This window comes from Magnolia sinica, chromosome 4 (genome assembly GCF_029962835.1).
Source record: "Magnolia sinica isolate HGM2019 chromosome 4, MsV1, whole genome shotgun sequence".
In the NCBI taxonomy this organism is placed as follows: Eukaryota; Viridiplantae; Streptophyta; class Magnoliopsida; order Magnoliales; family Magnoliaceae; genus Magnolia; species Magnolia sinica.
Genome location: NC_080576.1, coordinates 6,803,681 through 6,825,909, shown reverse-complemented (window position 1 = coordinate 6,825,909; position 22,229 = coordinate 6,803,681). Strand labels below are relative to the sequence as shown.

General features: G+C 39.3%; 1 protein-coding gene across 7 annotated transcripts; it reads right to left on the bottom strand.

The window, feature by feature from the left end:
- Window positions 1–11,580: 11,580 nt before the first annotated feature.
- On the bottom strand, window positions 11,581–21,867 carry LOC131242287 (tubulin-folding cofactor C). 7 transcript variants are annotated; one of them, XR_009169578.1, is made up of 3 exons: window positions 21,382–21,866; window positions 19,494–20,751; window positions 11,581–12,232 (listed from the first exon to the last, which is right to left on the bottom strand). XR_009169578.1 is itself a non-coding variant. In XM_058240841.1 (2 exons), exon 2 carries the CDS (start codon window positions 20,747–20,749, stop codon window positions 19,604–19,606), a length of 1,146 nt encoding a protein of 381 aa, XP_058096824.1. In that variant the 5' UTR covers window positions 20,750–20,759; window positions 21,387–21,867; the 3' UTR covers window positions 19,474–19,603. The 7 variants fall into 7 exon arrangements, 3 of the variants coding, with proteins under 3 accessions (XP_058096824.1, XP_058096823.1, XP_058096822.1); XR_009169577.1 differs by having other exon boundaries at window positions 11,581–12,151; XR_009169579.1 differs by having other exon boundaries at window positions 11,581–12,021.
- Between the last annotated feature and the right edge of the window lie 362 nt (window positions 21,868–22,229).

Sequence of the window (22,229 nt, the reverse complement as noted above, 5' to 3'; positions counted from 1 at the left end):
TCCATTTAGTCCATAGAAACTCATCATTGGGTCACTCTTAATTAAACCACAACAATTCAGAGGAAGACTGATAAAAAACTAAAAACTCACTAGAGCATCCGAACCCGCACACCCGGCACTCACACCACAGTGGTTTTTCTTCAAAATGGGTACTTGAACCCATGACCTGGGGTTGAAACTATTGTGAGTATACTATCAAGGCAAGAGTAAGAACTACATTTGAAGGTAACATGCAATTTAAAACCATAAAGATACATTGTGGCAAAACTTCCAACCTGAATATTTACCTTTTTTGTCGTTTATAATAACCTTTGGACCGAGGACTTTTATATATGGTATTCCGTTTACACATGATTAGTGACCTTGATCTTAGGCAAACATGCCACGTTGGCACGCACGAGTAGACTAAGATTCGAAATCCTACGCTCGCAAGCTATTTTTCGTATCTCTCTTCCTAGGAAATTAGATCTTTGCATAGATTCGCATGAGGATATATTACAGAGGTTATTTTGGCACACTTCTGCTAGATCGGGCCCATTCATTAGGTGGGCCTTGATGCGAAAATGCTGTGCATCAAAATTCCAGATGGATAACCCCAAAAACATGCTGACGGGACAAAACCAACCATGAAACTGGGGTGCCATCAGAAGGCCAATGAAAACGCAAATGATCTACGGTTCAAATTCATCAGGTGGTTTAAGTTCGTCTAGTAAGTAAAATTTTGGAGGCATGCTACCATTTGGACGGTCTGGATTGACGTATACATGGCCCTCATATGTTGTATAGGTTGAAATACTTGAAACACGTGACACAGCGCTACCACGGTAGAAACGGTATAAATGGTGGGCCACCTCAAGAACGGTCATATATCATAAATCACACTAAAACCGACGAGCATAACTGTAAGGCTGCGAACCCTCTTTTCCGGTTAAACCCAGACCGTTCTCTTCCTACCTTCCAGCCACAAAACAAAAATGATAATATCATCGCATCGAGAAGAGATTTTAGCCATATCCCATCCATATTCGGACAGAATAAACCAACGGTTTAGATTACAAAACCATGACCCAAATCGCCAGAATTGAAAATCCATGTATACAGTACAAAAACAGTTGCAGAGTACCATATAATTTTCTCTTCCTATTTTTAAATACATTTTCTCCAATCACGTGTAACGCATTGGTTGGTGGTGTGTGGCGTACTCTAAGTGGTAGGCCACAACGCCTAACAAAAACAGACGAGATCGAACTTAGATTATATTACACAATAATCCATTTCTGCTAACCACATCACTGACTATGGGCATAATAAATTTAAGAACATTACAAGCTGATGATGAAACTGAAATTTTTTCTTTATTTTTTTAATGCTTTTTATCATAACCGTACATGTGCAATTTCTAAAAAATAAATGCCCAAGTCGGGCCTTGGCTGTCCACAAAATATTACAATTGCAATTACAAAAGTTCATGATTTTGACTTTGAGGATGCCTCCCCAATCGGATTCTTGCCCATTTTAATTATAGCCCACTCTAAGAATCATGATTTAAAAGATAAATGACAAGGGTTGGTGGGGCAATCCAACATTGGATAATTGGGCTTTGGGCCCCTAGATCAAGCCCTTATGTTTTTGTGCCCATCGGTCAACTCGGCCCTGGGTCTCATTCAAGCGGCCCGCCTTTATTCATCTATATCAACTATGATGTGCCCAGATAAGAAGCAGAATGCACCATCACCTACAACCCTCTCGGACTTCACAAAATGAAAACCAGCGGCATTATCATATACTTCATATATATGTATCCCACATAACTCAGGTGTAGAATCCAAACTGTTCACATGATGAAAATACAATGTTGTAGATATCAGATCCATTCAGATCTTAGGTTTACCGAGTGGACGAGCGTTCTAATTTTAAGTGTCCAGCAAACAGAACCTCATTGATGCTATCCATATATGATGTGCTGAAATCCGAACAGGATAATTAGGTCCAGGCCCAGATCTCATGCCCATCAAATATCCATGTTGGTGGGCCACAAAACCATGGTCTGTATTTTATTTAGACACCATTTTTATATAGGAAGGATCAACTATCAAGATTCCAGGAAGGTGTAGTTGCCACCTTTTGTAAGCTACATATCAAAATCTCAGTTGCCACCTTTTGTAAGCTACATCTCAAAATATCAGTTGCATGGCTGTTGTTCCAACTAATCTATTTTCTAAGCGTTATTACATTTTTAAAAAAATGTATTATACACAATGCGTCAGTGTATGATACGGTCCAGCATGCATATTCAAAGACGATACACCCAGATATTTGTATATAATATCGTAGTATTATATTGTATCTAGTAAAAAAGAATCATAGGTAAATAAAGATAAAATACTGTTAGTTGCATGTTAGCATTATTTTAAATGAGGATGGAAATAGTCGCACACACCACAAGCCATTGGTATATGATACTCTAAAAGTCGACTACACTTGATATGCTGGCTCTTAGAAATTGAACACATGCCATACATGAACTAAGTTAAATAGGCTAAATTGTGCAACTCATCGTCTCTCTAAGTCATGACCCGAATATCAGATTAATCGAATGAGCCTAACCACTTATTTGTGGACAGTAGTTTGTTGAAATTGGACCATTGAATTTATTTATTTATTTTCATCTTTAACCGTCCAATAAATTTCCGCCAATCCAATGCTCAGATAATCATCTAATCTTAAGCTTTGGTTCATGATACATCTAAACTGAGACCCATAATATCGACCGTCTAATGTAACTGTGATATGGACGGTTTAATTTAATTAATTTACTTTAATTCCAGGTATGCAATTTGTAAGTAATTTCCAAGTGCATACTTATCATCTGTCACACCCTACCAGAGTACCAAAGTTTCTTCTATTTGATACATTCTTTCCAGAGTGTGATGGTCCAAATGCATGCAGTCAGAAATTGGAGGCTCAGATTGATTGGACGGTCCAAACCTATGATCCGTGAGCATTCATATGCAGAATTCCGTGTAATTGTTATTTCGTGGTGGGCCAACTAAAATGGATCCTACAATTTGTATGGTTTGATTTGATTTAGGTGTGTAGCGTTTGAGTGCATGTGTATGAAGAATCATACTCTTCCGGAGTATCAAAGTATTTCTCAATTATTTACTTTTTAAATTATTTAAGAAGGTGATTAAGCAATTTTTAATTTCCAATTAAAGGGCGAAGCAGTTGGTTTTTCTGACCGTCCGAACTAAATCATTTACAATGGAACGGTCCAAGTAGGTTCTACTTTATTTTTGTTACTTATCTAGACGTTTGCTAGGAATAAAGCTAGACTGGCCCACTAAACAGGTGAGCCACTCCTGCTCGAAAACAATGGACGGCTAAAAAGACTCGATTGTGCTCTACATTCAAGTAACACGTGTGACCAAGTACCAGGTCTCGTATGCAGTGAGACCTACATCCCTCGTGCGTGCCAGGTTGGCACGTGTGCTGCATGTTGGAAAACTTCCACTGTTTAACAACAGTGTGGCTGTAGCCAAAAGTACACTTCAATGGACGGTAAGGATACTGTCTACCTTGCACATGTCTGCATTCACACGTGTGTTACACACTCGTGTAACCCAAAATTGCGGGCCCCCACCTTGATAGTTACTTTGTGTAAAAGTCAGGCCGATGGACTTATTGAGGTGTCCACCCCGAGTCTATATGACGCCGGCTGTCCTTTATTGTGTACATGTGGTCCACCTGATGAGTGGATCCGCTTGATTTTTTAGCTAAGCGATCTTCATGCTTGAAGTGGAACCCACGTCCTGGACTAAAATTCATACATTCGTTGCATGTTAGCGTCCATCCAGGTGCATATGACCACTCACTTTGTATATATGCATCAATCTGCACAATTGAAGAGTGGGCCCTACATAAAGTTGTGATAGATTTCACCACAGCTTTCGGAAAGCCGGAGCACAGTTCCATACTATCAAAACCGTGATTCTAAATTGCTCATGCAGGGATGAACGTGATGAGATCGATCACCGTCTTCCTCAAGTGATAACTCCTTCAAATCCATGGTGCTTCTTTGAACTCCTCCGGTACCTCGAATCCTTGAGGGAAAATAATAAAATAGAAGAATAAAAATTAAAATAAATTAAGATAAATTTTAAATTTTAAAAAATTTAATTGATAAACGATAAAAACAAATTTACATCCATTTAAATAGTAATACCAAAATAAGTTTGGGAATCAAACCACAACTCAAACTCCCTAAAATCAAGACCCATGATTTCCACAAGACTGCTTAGTTTTCCTCCAAGTGTCCTATTTTTATGTTGGACACCACTGCTAAAGCTCAAAAGATCAAAAGTTATGATCAAATTAAAAGTTATTATTAATAGTAAGAAGGGAAATAAAATGAATTTCCAACTGTAAATATGATGGAATCTCATAAATTTGGCATGGGCAACCTAGCATAGCAGGTTGGGTGGCTAAAGTAGCATAGGTCAAATAACTCATCCGGTATGGAGAGATACGCCTGTTTTAAGGTTAGATGATTTGAATCACTTCCGCCTCCAATCAGGCCTTCTCTGGTCCATCTTGGACATGAAAGTGTCCGCGACCAGCTCTACATCATACTTGTACATTGCTAATCAACAGTTAAAAAATCAATCAACGATCCTGATTCTATTTACATGTCTGGCCCACCTGATGATTAAATTACCCTGTTTTTTTAATATTTTAGTACCTGGGACAGGAGCTGGTAATGGGCCCTAGGCAGGTGAAGTTAACATCTTAAAACAGCCTGTCTCGGTGGGCCCAACCTGATTTAGTTCAAAACAGCCTGTCTCGGTGGGGCCCACCTGTTGCTATCCTGTCATGGGACAATAATGTTAGGTCATAATTGACAGATCGAAAGTGATAATTGACGTTACCTGGCTGTCCGTTTTGGACGTTGGAGTTATCTCAACCGTCCTTTTAAGCAGTACACTTGATAATTGACGGTACCAGATTTCATCACTAATTTAGCCAGAAAATCCCAAATACATGACAGATAATGCAGACTCCCTGTTTCGTCCGTCGGATCGGCCAATTCATTAATAGAACCTGGCCCATTTATATCATGTGCAGGCCCGGATTTGCATTGGGCCTCGATGAAATAAGTTCTTGAAAGTTGGCCCAGATCAAGCCCATTTGTAAACCTATGTTCAGACAAGGCCCAATCCACAAGCTTAATGTACAAGACCGGCCCATTGCCAGCCCAAGTTGAAAGGTAGTTTAGTCATTAGGTGGGCTATGTGTATGAAAACCTTCCCGTACAGGTAGTTGCATTAGGAGTCACATCATCCACGTTGCCAATCTGAACCGTCCATTTGATCCTATCCAATCTTCATAGGCGGCCCCCTGGAAAAAAATATATATATATGTAATGGGATTATCCAAACTGTCCAAATAGTGGGCATCATACATGGATGGACAAGATCGTTCGTAGAAGATAGGTCCAGTTACGGACGTCTAGGACCATCCAGTTCCAGTGGTTTGTGCAATGTACTGTTATAGGAATGGATGCGAACTAGCAAATAGTTGAGAAAGTTGATGTGGATGCAAGCGGTCCAAATGCAACTAAAAGTGCATTGGAAGGTTCCATACACTTCTTTTGGTTATTGAGTAAGAACTTTAATGGTGTGTTTGGATGAACAATCCATTTGAATTGCAATTGACAAAAGGGCCATCAGATGATTTGTACATCCAAACACAGTCTCAACTGCGTGGACCCATAAGCCAAAGATCAGACAAGGACCTAACCTCGACCGTAACCAAGGTCTGGGCCTGGTTAGTCTAGCCCATTTAAAAACTCAGCCAAGTTGCCCAACTTGTCAGGATTTCCAGAGTGGACGGTTCGAGGCCCGGCCCAACTAGTTATTGGACATGCGTGTTAAGGCCCAGAAGAGCTCAAGGCACGAGAGAAACCCGAATGCATCAGCAAGTGGGCTGGGCCGTTGGCCATTATGGAGAAAGATTGGGCCCAACTCTTCAAAAAACCATGGGCCTGGCCCAGTTCGAAACTTAAAACACGCTATCTGAGAAAAAAGCCTTTACAACGATAGCGAAACTTCGCTATGGGTGGGCTTTATTACAACCGTACGATTATGATGAAGCTGTTACTAGAACTGCTCACCATTTGAAAAAATCACAACAGTAAACTTTCACTATCGGTGATCTGTAACTGTACTAAGGTGATGAACCGTGATAAGAAGTGGGCACCTTTTGAGACAACCACATTAGCAAACTTCCATTGTTGGTGACTTTAACCGTTGGATCAAGATCAAAATGTGATATGAGGTGGGCCACACCGCCTCCTAAAAGAAAAGGGAACGTAGATTCAGCTTCTTGACACCATCTACATAAGTCAGTTAAGATGACCCAGGGAAGCAAAACAGCACGTGGGATTTGGAAGGTTTGCGAAACCAATGCCGTCCATTGGTGGGGCCCACTTCGGCAGGTGTGCAATGATCTGGACGCACATGCACCTACCGCTGTCCAAAGACGGTTGGATGAATCCAATAGCCCTCACACACGTTTGGAGGCACGACATGTGCCCAGCATGGCAAGTGCATGGGACATCTGACAGACCATACACAACAGTGAGGCTGGCCCACTCGTTAGGTGGGCTCTCCTATTCCAAATGGACGGTTCAAAGAAATGGAGTCACAACGATCACGATACATATTCAACATGCTAATGTGGCCCACCTCCCAGATTTCCAATTACCAATCACGTGCCAAGGTAGTTGGCACGAGTGGGCCATTTTTGGTAATGAATCTGTTGTTGGAATGATGGGCCCCACCATGGATGGGGGTAGGCCCTAAATCTTCCGGTTCTCCAAATATGTGGACTTTTATAGGAGCATGGCATTTTTTTTCCTAACCGTTGATTCACAGTAGATAGCATTAGATCAATGGCCAGGATCTCCAGACCATGAGATCCAAGATTGGAAAAAAAAAAAAAAAAAAAATTGCTAAAAATTTATCAACAAAGAGTTAATTTCAAATAAATAAATAACTGATTCATTTCGAATTGTGTCAAAAATACCATACGCATGTACAAGGCGGATCATGCATGAGATCCAAGCCGTCCATCACGTGGATCCCACCATGTACAAACTCCAGACCAGAAATCAGGCAGGTCCGCTCATCAGGTGGGCCAAAATAACAAAATAAGCTAATGACTTAGAATACTTGCCAAAAATCTATCCATCCATTCTTATTTATAGGCAATGCCCCACCTTCTAAGCTGATGGGCCTGATTTTTTCTACAAGAGCACTGAAACAGCAAGATGCAACTGATAGAGAACTTGGATCATATCCATGGATCTTTCCTGCATGTGTGGCACTGTGTAAATGAGATTTCCTCATACATGCATGTTTGGTTTAAAGTCTAAATTTCTCCTTGGAAAATGGGGCAAACCTCAATCTCATAACAGGTGGGCCCCACCACGATGTATTCCATTCATTTTTTAGATCATTTTAGGGCATGAGCCGAAAGATGAGGTAGAACCAAAGCCACACCACAGAAAACAGTGAGAATTGAATGTCTAACCATTGAACAGAAGTTTTAGATATACCTCCATTTTGGGCTCCTGCCCTACATAATCAAAAGTCATAATTACTTATTTACCATCATTCACATGCATTTACAGCTAACCAAACAAGCACGCCTTGAAAAATACGTGAAAAAAAGCTATTTGGCATAGGAATAATTATTTAGTAAGCAAACACATCTACAAACACAAACTATTAAAAAGTTAGAATGCTGAAAATACACAAAAAGAATGAAACACAACTACAAACACATGAAAACAGACCTAAGTTTTATGAAAAAAAAAAAAGTATGGTATGGGCATTTAAGATGCTTGTAGTACCATGACAAAGGCTCTCTTGAAAGGCATTGAGAAGAGGAAGTGTCCCAAATTCCCATTTCCAATATGTTGCACATATGACATGGCATGCACTTAAAAGTATCCATGGGACTTGGCTTTATTCATGTAAACAACCCCATCAAAGATACAATGCAAATGTCTCTTAAATGGTACTTAAAATGACGACCACTGATAAATACATGGCATGCCTCAAATTTTATTCAAGCCATTGCATTCCATCAAGCTCAAAAATAAATCTGAGAAAATAGCACTTACGTGATGAAAATGGCCATATGATCTCTTGGGATTCAACCAACCGAGAGAGAGAGAGAGAGAGAGTCAAGAAGGCCGGCCTAAGAGATTAGAATCCTACTAATACCACCTTTATCATACCTACTTATCATTCAGCACTTTCTAGAAAAGGAGCATTAGAGAGAGAGAGAGAAGAAGAAGAAGAAGAAGAAGGAAAGAAGGGTATTTTTCTCCGTTTTTTCTGAATTTTCTAGGTGCCACATGCCATCCCCAATAGCCACTAACATACAAAACAGATAGGACATGACACACCAGCATCTCTTTGAATATTATATAGTATTATTTAATTTTGGTACATATTATTATATGTTACATACTAGTGTAATGTGCTGTGAAAGATTGTCCTTTATTAGATATTATAACGAAAATGCTGCGACAGTGCTACTTTATCTAAGATCTCAAGAAACCTTGATTCTCTGTTTAAAACCCATGGCCCGTCATAAAATAGGCTCAATGAGTTAGTGACCCACTGATTTACATCTTTTTAATCAAAATTCATCAGCCTGTCCATGCTCCAAGGGAACATTCTATGTAGAAGCATTTCTCTTGTAGAATTTTGTATATCAATTACCCATATCTAATGATTTCTACAAAAGACATGATTTTGATGATTTTATGAAATTTTAGGCTAACCCAGCATTTATATTTATAATTAGAAATACAAATGAATGCATTCATGAGAACTTAGGCCAAATACTACGTTAATGGAAAGTAGACTTAACATGGTTTGGCTATGTGTTACAGCGACTAAGAACTACATTGGGTTAGAAGGAGCAAGTTTAAAGGCTCTAAGAGAGCAAAGGAAACTCTATGGGCCCAATTTTCAGCCTGATCCAAAACTCTAGTGGGCCAATAGCAAATAAAAATGCAAATCAAGGGAGGAAATTGTTTCCTTTTGCGATGGCCCACCAGAGTTTTGTATCAGGCTAAAAGTTGGGCTTGTGAGGTTTCAAGGGGTAACATGTCTTGTGAACCGTTTAGATTTTCTGCCCATGACACATGTGCAAAGGTGCGCACGGGTGCTCCAGTAGGAATCCTCTATGTGTGTGTGTGTGTATCCGCATATACATATGCATGTGTGTGTGTGTGCGAGTGGATATAGTATGAAAAGATTGTAGTCTATGATTTAAAAAATATATAAATCTTTGTTGAGTGGAATGATGAAACTAGATTCATACAGCTGAACCCAATAAGTTGGGATAAGGTCTAGATGATGACGATGGCCACGAAGACAACCGGGATGATGACAATGATAGGTCCATAACATAGCATCTGAGCCCTTCCTTTTCTTTCCATCCACCAAACATTCATCGTTCTAATCTTGGAGATTTTTGAGTCATGACCAACCTAAGTTGGGGCTCACCAAACCCACGGTCCAGATCAACCAAGTTAGTTGGCCCACTTGTAAAAAATCAAGATCAAGGACAATGTACATTAACTACACCTACTCTACGAATTCTTATGCATCCGTAGGAATGTTGATGGGCTAGGCCAGCCCAGCCTATTGGATTTTCATGCCTACACCTCCAAGCAGTGGGGCAAATGTCACCCAAGATTTTGAAAATCCCACAATAATATCGTGAAAACACTAAGGGGCATTTGGATGGTAAGTTACTTAAGCTACTTATGCCTCAAGCAACTTATCTTAGTTTCTACTTATTAAGCATATAAGTATGTTTGGTAAACAACGTACTTATTAGCTTATCCTCTCTTTCATCTCTCCTGATGCCTCTCTCCAGCAAGTTACGAAAAGTAGAAAACCTAAAAAAAAAATTTAACTGAAGTAATTAAGTAGTTTTAAGTAAAAAAAATTTACTTATAACTAATCATAAACCAAACTTACTTATCTGAAATAAGTTGCTTAACTACTCCTGTAAGTAGAAAAAATAATTTATTTGGTAGTATGAGTATCCAAACAGGCCCTAAACAATATTATCACATTATTAACGTGAGATCTTCAAAACATCAGCAAATTTTAAAATTTCACATTTTTTGTCACAATATTAGCTTCAAAAAAATAGTAAAAACCTTGACCATTTAGTTCTATAAATACATATTTACATTTTAAATTTATTTACTAATTTTAAATATTTTTATGTTCGGCGAGATTTTCCTTCTAATATCCAGAGAAAAACTTCAAAAATTGAAAATCTCCTGCAAAATTTCCAGGCCGAGAAATTGCCCAGAACAATGTCTCTGTGCCTACAAAACTCTTGGTCAGGCTCTGGCCTGAAAATTTCAAGCCTGACTGGTAATTTAGCCAGTCGAAGCCTAGCAAGTGACCCCTCGAGTCCTTAGGCTTAGCGTTCAGTCAGGCAGATCTGGAGCATAAGCCCAGGCCCACTATCACTATCAAACTTACATTAGAAACAAAACCCTAATAATTTTCTAGCTTGGGCTCAGTCCCTGGATGATAGGCCCATGGTGGAATCAATCATACCTAGTTTCATGTACATTGGGACAGGCTGCCCTAGGATGCATAAATCTTTCAAAGCCCTAACATTTGGAATATCAAACTTACATTAGAAACAAAACCCTAATAATTTTCTAGCTTGGGCTCAGTCCCTGGATGATAGGCCCATAGTGGAATCAATCATACCTAGTTTCGTGTGCATTGGGACAGGCTGCCCTAGGATGCATAAATCTTTCAAAGTCCTAGCAAATCCTACTCGCAGGAGGGATCTGGCTCCATGGCTTGGTGGTAGACAGACTGTTTCAACACTGAGTTCAGGAGATCGAGTGCCCATGTGGTGTGGGTGTGTGTATAAAATTTAAAAACATTAATAAATAAATAAATACTACTAGCCAGAGTTGAAAATTACAAGTAAACATGTGCTTCGATGGGTTAACACGTGCAGATGGGCTTTGATCAGTCAACATATGCAGATGGGCCAAAACAACCTAAGCAAGGCATGCCCCCTTTTCTGATATATGGCCAATAAGAGGATGATTAAAGGACATTTTTCTTGTCAATAGATGTCCATTTACCTGATTATCCGACATAACCACTAAAAACAACAAAATTTTGATTGAGAAATTTGTATCATCAACATCATCTAAGCCTTAACCCAACTAATTGCAGTCAAATCCTTTTCGTCCATTCAACTCTACCATTTGATAGAGCAATAACTTCAATTGGACAATGTCCTAGCATGAGTTTGAAATGTCATATTGTTCAGCGTCATGCTGGAAGTTATGACATAAGTTTCACACCAGTTGCATTAGCTGGAAGTTATGACATAAGTTTCACACCAGTTGCCAACCTAATGCAACCCTCCTTTATCTAGGCTAGGGACCGGCAATAAGAGCACAATGCTCCCACAAGAGCAATGTAACAAATGGGAGATTTTTTCTAATACAATTCAAAAAAATTACCTGATTAACCAATTACCTAATTACCAGAAATTACCATATCCATACGTGCTTACCCGATTACTTCATGATATGTATGTACAGACAATTGATGGGTTAAACCAACGAAGATAATGAACTACAAGCTTGAGGTTACTAAGCAGGATGATGGCAATATGAGAAAAATGGCCAGTTTGCTTGATGGCAATACTGGCCGCATGGTGCTCACTTTCTAAACACAGTGCAATTTGAAATTCACTTCATTTGTGTTTAAATAGGGTGAAGTGGCAATTTGCACCTAAATATTCCGAAAGGAGCCCTAACCAACTTCAGTCTTGCCAACCCATGGATAGATGAGGGGAGACATTCTTCAGCTGAATCTATCTTCTTTTGTATAAAACTCTTCCCAGTTTGTAATTTCATATACATTCAAGTCCATAAAACCCCTGAAGATGAGAACTGAGAAAAATCAGGCCTGAAGCAGGGTACGCTATCAGAGTAGAGGCTTCAATCTTGTGGTGCAAGAGAAGCCCAATTCTACAAATTCAGAGCTGGAATGAGGCATAGCTGGTGATCCTATTCATATGGATGAAGAAGTATTGAATTAGACAAGATTGCAGCACCCCAAAATACTTGTTGAAGTTATTATAAGTACAGCTGCCAAGGACAATTAAAATAAGGAGCCCAATTAGTGAATTGCAGCAACGAATGCCCACATGAGAAAACCAAAATACTTGGAAACAAATGGATGCGAAAGAAGTATCAAAATCATTGTTCATCAGTACATCCATCAGTAATTTTCAGGTCCTGTAACTTGAGACCCAAAACGATAATACTGCTTGCAAAACTTGAAAGAAGAAAAAAAAAAAAAAAAAATCATTGTGCATCTCAAAAAAGACCATGGAAATGAGAAACAGATCACTCAAAATAAACAAAGGGCACAATTTTCCAGCCTCATCTTTTTTTCTTTTTTTGGCTTCTTCAACCAATCCACATCAGTACGGAGAATCCGAGAATCCTTGTCCGCATTAAGACCGATAGATCCTTAATAAATATCAAAGAGATGGTCATATGAATGGATTACATACCTTTCCATAGTGCCATTTTCCACATTGAAAGGAGAAATCCATGTTTGAAAGAGAAAACAAAAACAACGGTAGAAATATGTTGTTCTTAATCCTCGAAGAACTGCAGATCAGGATCAGCGATTCCAGAAACAGAGACATGAATCTGGGCATTTGTAACATCCTTAATAATTGGAAAGACATTGGAGCTCCTCTCTATGTTTTCTGCAATCTGTGATATCACTAGGCCAAAAAAAAATCGGTTTACCCATGTAGGAAGAGAGATGATAATGTGGATGTTTTGGCTGTGGTGTTTTACACCCTTCCCTTTTCAATGGGAACTTTTTCCTCATCTGTTTATGTAGTTTCTTTGCTCTTCTAATAACATTCACCATTACCTCTCAACAAAGGAAAAGGGGGGAAAAAACAAACAAACGAACAAGAAGAAGAAAGAGATTTGGAAGTGTGATCCATCAACAAATGGGTGTAGATTTGTACCACAGCGCTCATCATCTGACACATTTTGGCTCCTTCCCATTTTGATTTTTGTTTTTCGTTGTGACATTTCTCACCAGCTTTTAATAAAATTACCATTCTCATAGAACAACAAAAGAAGTGCCATTATGGTGCTGCTCGATAAAGTCCGAAGATGAATGATAAAAACTCAATTCAGACAGATCTGTGGAGGAGAATGAATCCATCTGTGTTATAAATTCCATTCAGACAGATCTATGGAGGGGAATGAAATCAGCTTTGTGTATACATTGAAGTGCTTCAGATGTCCAATGTACCCGGTCAGACACATGGGAATTAGGAAGGGTGTTGAAAAAATTCAGAAGGTTATGGAACTTGCCATCTGATAGAACACTAGAAAACTTCAGATCAAATCAGATCCCAAGATTGCAACAGACTGTGTGAAATATAATATTACTTGCCCACGGAATGCATGTGACCACCAATGTTCACAGAGTCGCCATCTATGCATGTATCACATGCTTGGAATACAGAAACATATTGGTCTCGCGAGGGAAATATCGCATGTATAGCTGTTTGAGGGAAACATTGAGAAAAAATTAGGAAAATTGATGAAATTTTGACATGAAACTTTGGGAAGTATGGGGTTTTCCATGGGTAAAGTCATAAAGGTGAGGAGATTAGATTTTGGGAAGATGTATGGTTAGGGAGGAAAATCTGAGGGAGGTATCCCCCCGTTTGGCAGGATTTTGCTAGAAGCAAATATGCTGGTGGCAAGGTACTTTTCTTTTCAAGGAGAAGACGTTATTTGGGTTCCTCCCTGTATGAGAAATTCAGATGAGGTAGAAGTAGAGGAGTTGTTGAGATTGTTGGAAATATTCAGTAAGGCTCCCCATTGGTCTTAGAAAGCAATTCTATGAGATGGTTAGAAGAAAAGTCCGACAAGTTTTCAATAAAATCCTTCTACCAAATGATCAGTGGTGGGTCAAATGTTAATGGGGCCAGTTGCGCTGCCCATGTGTAAATATATGGTGCTCCTCCGTGGCTGCTCTAGCTTGGCTAGTGATAAAAAAAATTAAAAAATTAAAATTTAAAAAAATTTAAAAAGTGCTTAAAGTCGACGATTTGCGCAAGAGAACAGTGATTCTTCCATGTGTCTTCTATGCTATCAGGATAAGGAATCGGTAAACCATCTTTTCATACATTGTTCATTCGTAAGAAAGATATGGAAGGCTTTTTTTTATCACATTTGGTATTCAATGGGTGCTGTCGGGATCCATTGAGTCTTTTTTCTTGTCATGGTATGGTCGGGGCAAAGGGAAGATAGGCAAGGTCTGGCGTCCGTCTTCTAGTCAAGATTTGGTTTCTTTGGTTGGAAAGGAATAATCAATATTTCAAGAATCAGAAAGGAGATATATTAGAGGTTTGCAATCTGGCTAAAGAGCATGTCATGGAATGGGCGATCGAGTCAGAGGCTATTGCATCAACTCAATTCCCTGAAAATTGGACAAATCTGTAGATGGGTCTTTCTTTTCCCTTTTGCTTTTTTGTAATTCTTTAGGCTTTGACCTCTTTGCAATAAAATCAACAAAGTTCAAAAAAGGACGGTGTCCATGTATCGTCGATACATTATCGCATGTATCGACGATACATGAATTAAATGTACTAGGATGGGCTGATATCACACGATATATTGCAATATATCGCCGACAAATCATCAATACCAAGGAGTTGACTCTATGGTTGTTTCATATTGGTCAGTAATGATACCGATAATATCTGACGATACTATTAATATTGCAAACACTGGTAACCAGCTCGAGCATGTCAAGTTCTTCACCAATAAGTTGGACAGGAAAGTTCTCACACTCATGACAGGATGCTAATAATCAAAGCTGCTGATAGGATTACAAAATGAGATGCGAGGTCAATAATTTATCTCTAATTTTGTGGATTTCTATGCCAAAGCAGCTCAGATGGTAAGAGATAGAGATGAAAGTAAAGTCTTTAAGCTTATGCAGCTCTTCTACACTTTTGGTTAAAATCATCAGGTAGGAATGTGTGCCTACCAATAAAAAAACAAGTATATGATCCATCACCAGGGGATATGAACTGCCCATGGGTCCTAAGTTCGTAAGTGGGGTGCATGATTCGATCATCCACTGTGCCTACATAAGAGTTGGGTGGACATATCTTGGAAGCATTAATACTACTGTGTCAACTGATGGTAGGCCTCTAGAAAGCTCTGCTATCTTGGACACACCTTGTGACATAGACCATTAAAAAAAAAAAAAAAAATCAGCAAGAGTGACTTTGAAATGCAAATCACCTACAACTACAAGGGATCTCAATTAATAGTCTTTTCTAAGATCATCCCTGTAAGCGACATGCTGCATCGGAATCCAGGTATAGTGAGAAATGGGCAAGGGTTAGCTAGGGCATCCCCCAAAAGCAATACACCGCAACAATGCCCAACTGTTGTGAAAACTAGGCAAGGGTTCCCATGCCATTTTGGACGCACGCCAAGTAAAGAAGCTAGGCAAGAGAATTGGATATAAACTTTGGCATATGGGAAAGGGAAATAATAGAAAAGGAATAGGAATAGTGGTAGATTAAAATCCGAAGGATAAAATTGTATACTTTAGGAGAGTGATTGGATTTAATTAATAAAATGTGTGTTAAGAGAAGAGATAATCAATGCCATACCTTTCAAAACAATAATCAATGTTATTAGTGCATATGCGCCTAAATTAGGGTTAGAGCATCGAATCAAGAGGCAATTCTAGGAGGATATGGATTGACTAAGTCAAGGAATTCTAAATTGAGAGAGGAGATTTATAGAAGGAGATTTAAATGGTCATGTAGGAAAAGAAAGTAGAGGATGTGAAAGCATACATGGAGGATATGGTTTTGGGAGAAGAAACAAGATGGGTGATGCTCTCCTTGATTTTGTTATGGCATACAATCTGGCTCTAACAAACACATACCTGAGATGAAAGTTATTACTTTAAAAAATTGATCATATACAAGCCAAATAGATTTCTTTCTACTTCGGAAAACAAACCGATCAATATATAAGGATTGCAAGGTTATATCAAGAGAGAGTCTCACTATGTAACTTAGTTAATGGTTATGGATATTTACACAATGAGATGGAAGAATGGGAGTGAAATTATAGGTGTCCAAAAAGTAGATGGTGGAATTTAAAAGGACAGAGAACAATGTTATTCGAGAATAAATTGTTGGAAGAAGTAAAGTCGAATATCAAGGAAGAAGTAAATGTTATGTAGAATGAGATGGTTGAGTGCATAAGTGGCAAAGGATGTTTTGGGAGTATCTAAAGGGAAAAGCGAATCATAAAAAGAAACTTGGTATTGGAATGACAATGTACAAAAAGCTGTTCATGAGAAACGTTCATGGTTCAAAGCTTGACAAGGGACTTGAAAGAATGGAAAAAAGAAAAAAAAAACAATATGAAAATGATAAAAAGTAAGCTAAGAAAGTAAGCTAAACTTAAGGCTTATGACGATCTTTATTTAGGGACGAGAGAGCGAGAAAGATGTCTCAGACTTGCAAAAATAAGAGAGAGGAGGGGTAGGGACCTAAATCATGTTAGATACATTAAAAATGAAAACCAAAGGTGCCAATAGAGGTGAAAGATGGAGAAGCTATCTTCAAAACTTATTAAATGACAACTACTCTGAGAGCACAAGGATAGAAGGAACCATGAACTCAAATGACGTCAGCGACCATAAATACTTCCACAGGATTAGGATATATGAAGTAAAAGAAGCTAATAAAGATGAAAATAGAAAAGCAATAGGACTAGATGGTATACCGATAGAGGTTTGGAAGTGTATGGGAGATACTGGGTTATTTTGGTTGACAAAGTTGCTCAACAAGATTGCAAGATTGAAGAAAATGCTAGACAAATGGAGGAAAAGTACCGTAGTACCTATTTATAAGAAGAAATGAGATATACGGAAATACAATAACTATCATGGGATTAAACTTACAACCCATACTATGAAACTTTGCAAGAGAGTGATTGAACCATACTATGCAATTTTAGTAACAATAGGGGGGAAACAAGGAATTAGTTGAGATTGTTAACCAAACAGTTTTCCAAAAATGACCACTTTCAATACCTTGGATCAATAATTCATGAAAGTGGAGAGATTTGGAAGGATGTAGCATATAGAATTCAAGTAGGTCGAAGAAATGGAGATGTGCCTTTAGAGTTTTATGTGATGGTCGTGTGCTACTCAAACTAGAAGGGGAAATTTATAGGACAGTTATAAGACCAGCCATGCCTTATGGGACAGAATGTTGGATAGTTAAGGAACAACATGCTCATAGGATGGGTATAACTGAAATAAGGATGTTGAGATGGACGACTGGCAAGACAAGAAAGGGTAGAATTAGAAATGAATATATTTGAGGGAACTTAGGATTAGCTCCAATAGGTAATAAGATGAAGGAAAGTAGACAAACAGTTTGGTCATGTGCACCAGAGACCAAGAACATGCTAGTTAAAATGAGTGAGTTGGTACAGGTTGAAGGCTCTAAAAGGGCAAGGGGAAGGCCCAAAAGAATGTGAGTGGAAGTAGTATGAAGGTGTTCTGTAACGGTAACGGTGGCCGTCCACCATTACCTTTACGATACAGGTCGTAACGGCTGTAATGGCCCCCATAACGGCCGTTAGGGTCTCTTTTTTTTATTGAAAAAAAAAACTCCTGAAAAACCTGTATTTGCCCCGTAATGTTGCTTAAAAAGTACAAAAAACATGCATCTGCCCCCATAACAAACAATTACGGGGCTGTTATGGCCTTTATAGGGGATGTAACATGCCGTTAACGGCAATTACAGGTCATTTTTTTTTCCATAACGGCTGTTACGGCCATTACGACCCCGTAACGCATAACGGTTGCCACCATTACCTTTACGTAATGGCCTTTACGGCACACCATACGAGAAGAATTTGATGAACTATGTTCTAATTGAAGGTCTAGCCCTTGATAGAGTAGAATGGCATAACAGGATTCATGTAGATGTCCCCAATTAATTGGTAGAAAGCTTGGATGATTATGATTTTTGTGGCAGACACATTTTACATATCAGCAAACACATTGTAATCTAGCTCATTTTCAAAATATCAGCAAGAAAATTCCCATTTTACTCCATGTTTCTAAAATACTCAGCACTTTTTCACAAATCTTGCATCCAAAAGAATACATGAATTGACAAAAAGAAAAGAAAAGAAAAAGAAAAATCAACCACAAGTATGCAAATAAAAAAGTATAATCTCAACCACAAGTATGCAAATAAAAAAGTATAATCTCAAATATAAAATATCTATTTTATCATAATAAATGATTTTTTTAATAGAAGAACAACCTAACAAACAAGCAACTGGGAAAAGGGCTAATATATGATGAACAAACTAATAACAACCCATTGGTCCTTGCTAGGCCGACAGGAGCAGTTCAGAACACCAGGTTGCTTCATATTGGGACTCTTGAGATCTGATTCTACAGGTCAGAACACCAAGTCTGTTTTAAATCAAAACCTTTTAAAGTTCAGATTTGGAAGAACTTTAGGAACTTTAAGAATGCTCAAAAAAAAAAAAAAAAAAAACAGTGGGAAGAGAGCACACTAGTTATGCATTGGTGAGGATCAAGCAACACATTTTCACATCAGGGTAACACGCACCAAACTAGCAAAGAATGCTAAGAAATAAGTTTTCTTCTAAAAAAAAAAAAAAAAACCATTCACAATCCACTCAAGTGAGACACATTCACAAAAGGGGCTATGCATAGCTTACAAACAAACTAAAGCCTGATTTTTCTTTTTTTCTTTTTTTGGTAAGGAAAAACTAAAACCCTGATGCAAATGGAAATGGAAATGACTAAAGTACCCCTACCTAAAGAATTGTTCACAATCAGCCCTTCAAGTGAGTGTGTTTTAGAATTTTGCTTTTATTTAAAGACACAAGATTAGATGTCAATGATCTTTGCACTAGTCCTGCAGGTTTCTCCACACCCTCCTTTGTTGTTGAGTTCCTCATTGTAATTTTCCTTTTCTATGTTAATAAAAAACCCTTTATCAACAAAAATATCTGCCTATTATTAGGGCGAGGATAGTGATTCCCGCAACACAATGGCTGCCTCAATCAATATGGGTGGTAGTGGATAGCAATTGCCCCAACAAAATTACCAATTACTGGCATCATTTCCAGACTTTTTAGTGCATGATACATGGCACTTCTCCAAATATCATACATGGCACTTCTCCAAATATCATACATGGCACTTCTCCAAATATTTGCTTTACTGATAACAACCATTTAGGTTTGGAAGAAAAAAAAATCTCTCACATACCATTTTTATATAGAAGAGCCCATTGAGCTCCCATGCAGCACCAGGCTCAATGTTCAGCTTGTGCTCCCCCTTAGCATTTCACAATTCACTACATGCCCCTGTTACAGCATTTAGACGGAAACAGACTCATCATCTCTGTTCTGTGTCATTGAATCTGAGATATTAACAGTGCCAACCCGGTCTTCCTCCGGCAAAATGCACCAATTTGGAGACTGCATAGCTCGTAGCCATCGGAAATCATCCACATTTGCCCAATTCCCAGTCTCATCACCAAGACCAGAATCCCTCATCTCTTTCTCAATCCCTTCATACACCAAGCCATACGGCGCAAACCCCACACCACTACTATCTTCAATGATAGGCCTACTCCGAACCCGCAAATAAAAATCCGTCGCCTTCGCATGATGAATCCTAATCTGGTGAGATGCCAACATGAACAGACACCCCTCAACTTCTTCAATATGGATTGAACCAGATACCGGACCAACATAAACACGACAATTCCTAAGCCGATGAATGAAGAGCGCTCTCAATCTGCCCTTCAAACGAATTTCACAAGACTCAAGATCTGAAAGGGTAAAATCACCATCTTCCGAGTCCTTAAACTGCTTAACCAAAACACCACCCACCTTGTTTTGAAATCCAGGGGAATGCCGGATTCCAAGGTATGTTTTTTCAACCGGATTTACCTCTGGAACCTTTTCAATCTTGCTCTGGAATCCAGGCAGATCCCGATCAACATTAGGAACCTTAACTTGAGCTTCACCGCCTGCATCCACCGAATTTTTCTTTGCAGGTTTGTTCCTGAATGCAAACTTCTTGCGCGGCAGAAGCTCCGAGCTTGTGGATTCGAGGGATTCTTTCAATTCAGCTATGGACTTGAGAGATGAGCGAAGTTCATAGGATGGGAGGAAGTATGAGTTCTCCGCAAGGAGTTTCTCGAGATCAGTGATGGCAGCTGAGAGGCTGTCAAGATCAGATTTCAGGTGGGATTTCGAGTCGGGGTTCTCAGCAGAAATCTGACGGCAACGATCCAGGGCTGTTTGGATGGAGAGCTTGGATTGGGAGAAGAGATCGAGAAAGGACTGGGTGGATTGGGAGGAGGAATTGGAATGGGATTTGAGGGGAATGGGATTTGAGAGGCGTTGGATTATGGCGGAATGCTTATTCTGGGACTCTAGGTTTAGAGTTTTGGGGCTGGCGATGGATTGGGAGAGGTTTGAGAGGTCTTCTGCTCCTTCCCTTCTTTCTTCCATGGCTTTGTTTCTGCAGAGGACAGAAGAGACCCCATGAGACGATGGTGACAATCCAATCAAGCTTTTGCTTGGCCCAGCACAGTTTTCATGTGGGGCCCACCTTCTGCTAATCATCCTTCAGTGCTTACTATCAGGCCATGCCCCATCAGCAGTGGGGCCCAAAATTTTGACGTTTGGATTGACACTCTGTATGTCTTTTGTAGACTGTTCTTTCAATGGATTCAAATTCTACAACCACCAGTGGTGTTGATCCAATGATCCGTATGATGGCACAGCATGATGGAGGCCATTGATCTCATGGGACGCATCACATCAACGGTTTGAGTCAAACAAAATATAATTAAAAAAAAAAAAAAACCAAGACGCATATGCATCCATAGTGGGACATCAGATCAACAGTCAGGATTTGAAATTCGAGGGCAAAACATTTCTCCCATCCTGTGTGCGGCCCAATATATAAACGGTCTGGATCACATCAATGAGCCCACAACATTTTCTAATCAACGGTCTAGATGGCCAAAACGGGCCCCAAATAGCAATAGACCAAAATGGGAGTTGGAGAGATCGACGATCCGTAAAAAAAAATAAAATTAAAAAAAAATAAAAAAAATAAAAAATAAATTAATGTTTACCTTACCTTCTCTTCTTCTTCTTCTTCACCTTCTTCTCCTTTTTCTGAGACAGAAAAACTAATATCAGAGCTCGACTTCAACTGCCCTCATTTCCTTCTTAGGGCCTGTTGGGATGCCTGTAAGTTGGGTAAGTGGGAAGTGATTTACAGGGAAGTCACTTACAGGTGGCGTTTGGGAGAGAAAATTCACCTGTAAGTAACTTACAGCCTGTAAGTCACTTACAGGCAAATCTACCAAAAAACTGCAGGGCGATGGGGGTGAGAAGTCACTTCCCTGTAAGCTACTTACAGGCTCAACGGTCGGATTTTTAAAAAGAGGGGAAGATGGAGAAACGCACTCTCCCTCTCTGCAATCTCTCGCTCTCCCTCTCTGCAATCTCTCTCTGTCTGCAACGACCACCCTCCCTCTCTGCAATCTCTCTCTGTCTGCAACGACCGCCCTCCCTCTCTACTCCTCCCCACAACGGTAGGGTTTGATCGCAATGTTTCCTTTTCTGCTTTGAAAACGGTAGTGGATTAGGTGTTACTCGTACGCATGCTCACCTGTGCACGTGTGAAGGTGCGATCCTCTCCACACGTGTCATAGGAATCTAATCTGAACGGTTCATGTGATGAAACATCCCAGTAACCCCCAGGGGCTAATTTTCACCCTGACCTAAAGGTCCGGTGATCCATATAAAAGTAATATGAAAATAAAGGGAGAAAAATGTTTTCTTTTGCCATGGCCCACGAAAATTTTGGATCAATGTAAAAGTTAGGCCCTGTGGGTTTAATGGGATGCTTTATCACGTGTACCATTCAGATTTTGGACTAACATCACGTATTATGAGTTCTCAAAAAGTTCTCACA

Excerpts from the sequence above, each read along its gene's own strand:
- LOC131242287 (XM_058240841.1), bottom strand. The coding sequence starts at position 20,749 with ATGGAAGAAAGAAGGGAAGGAGCAGAAGACCTCTCAAACCTCTCCCAA.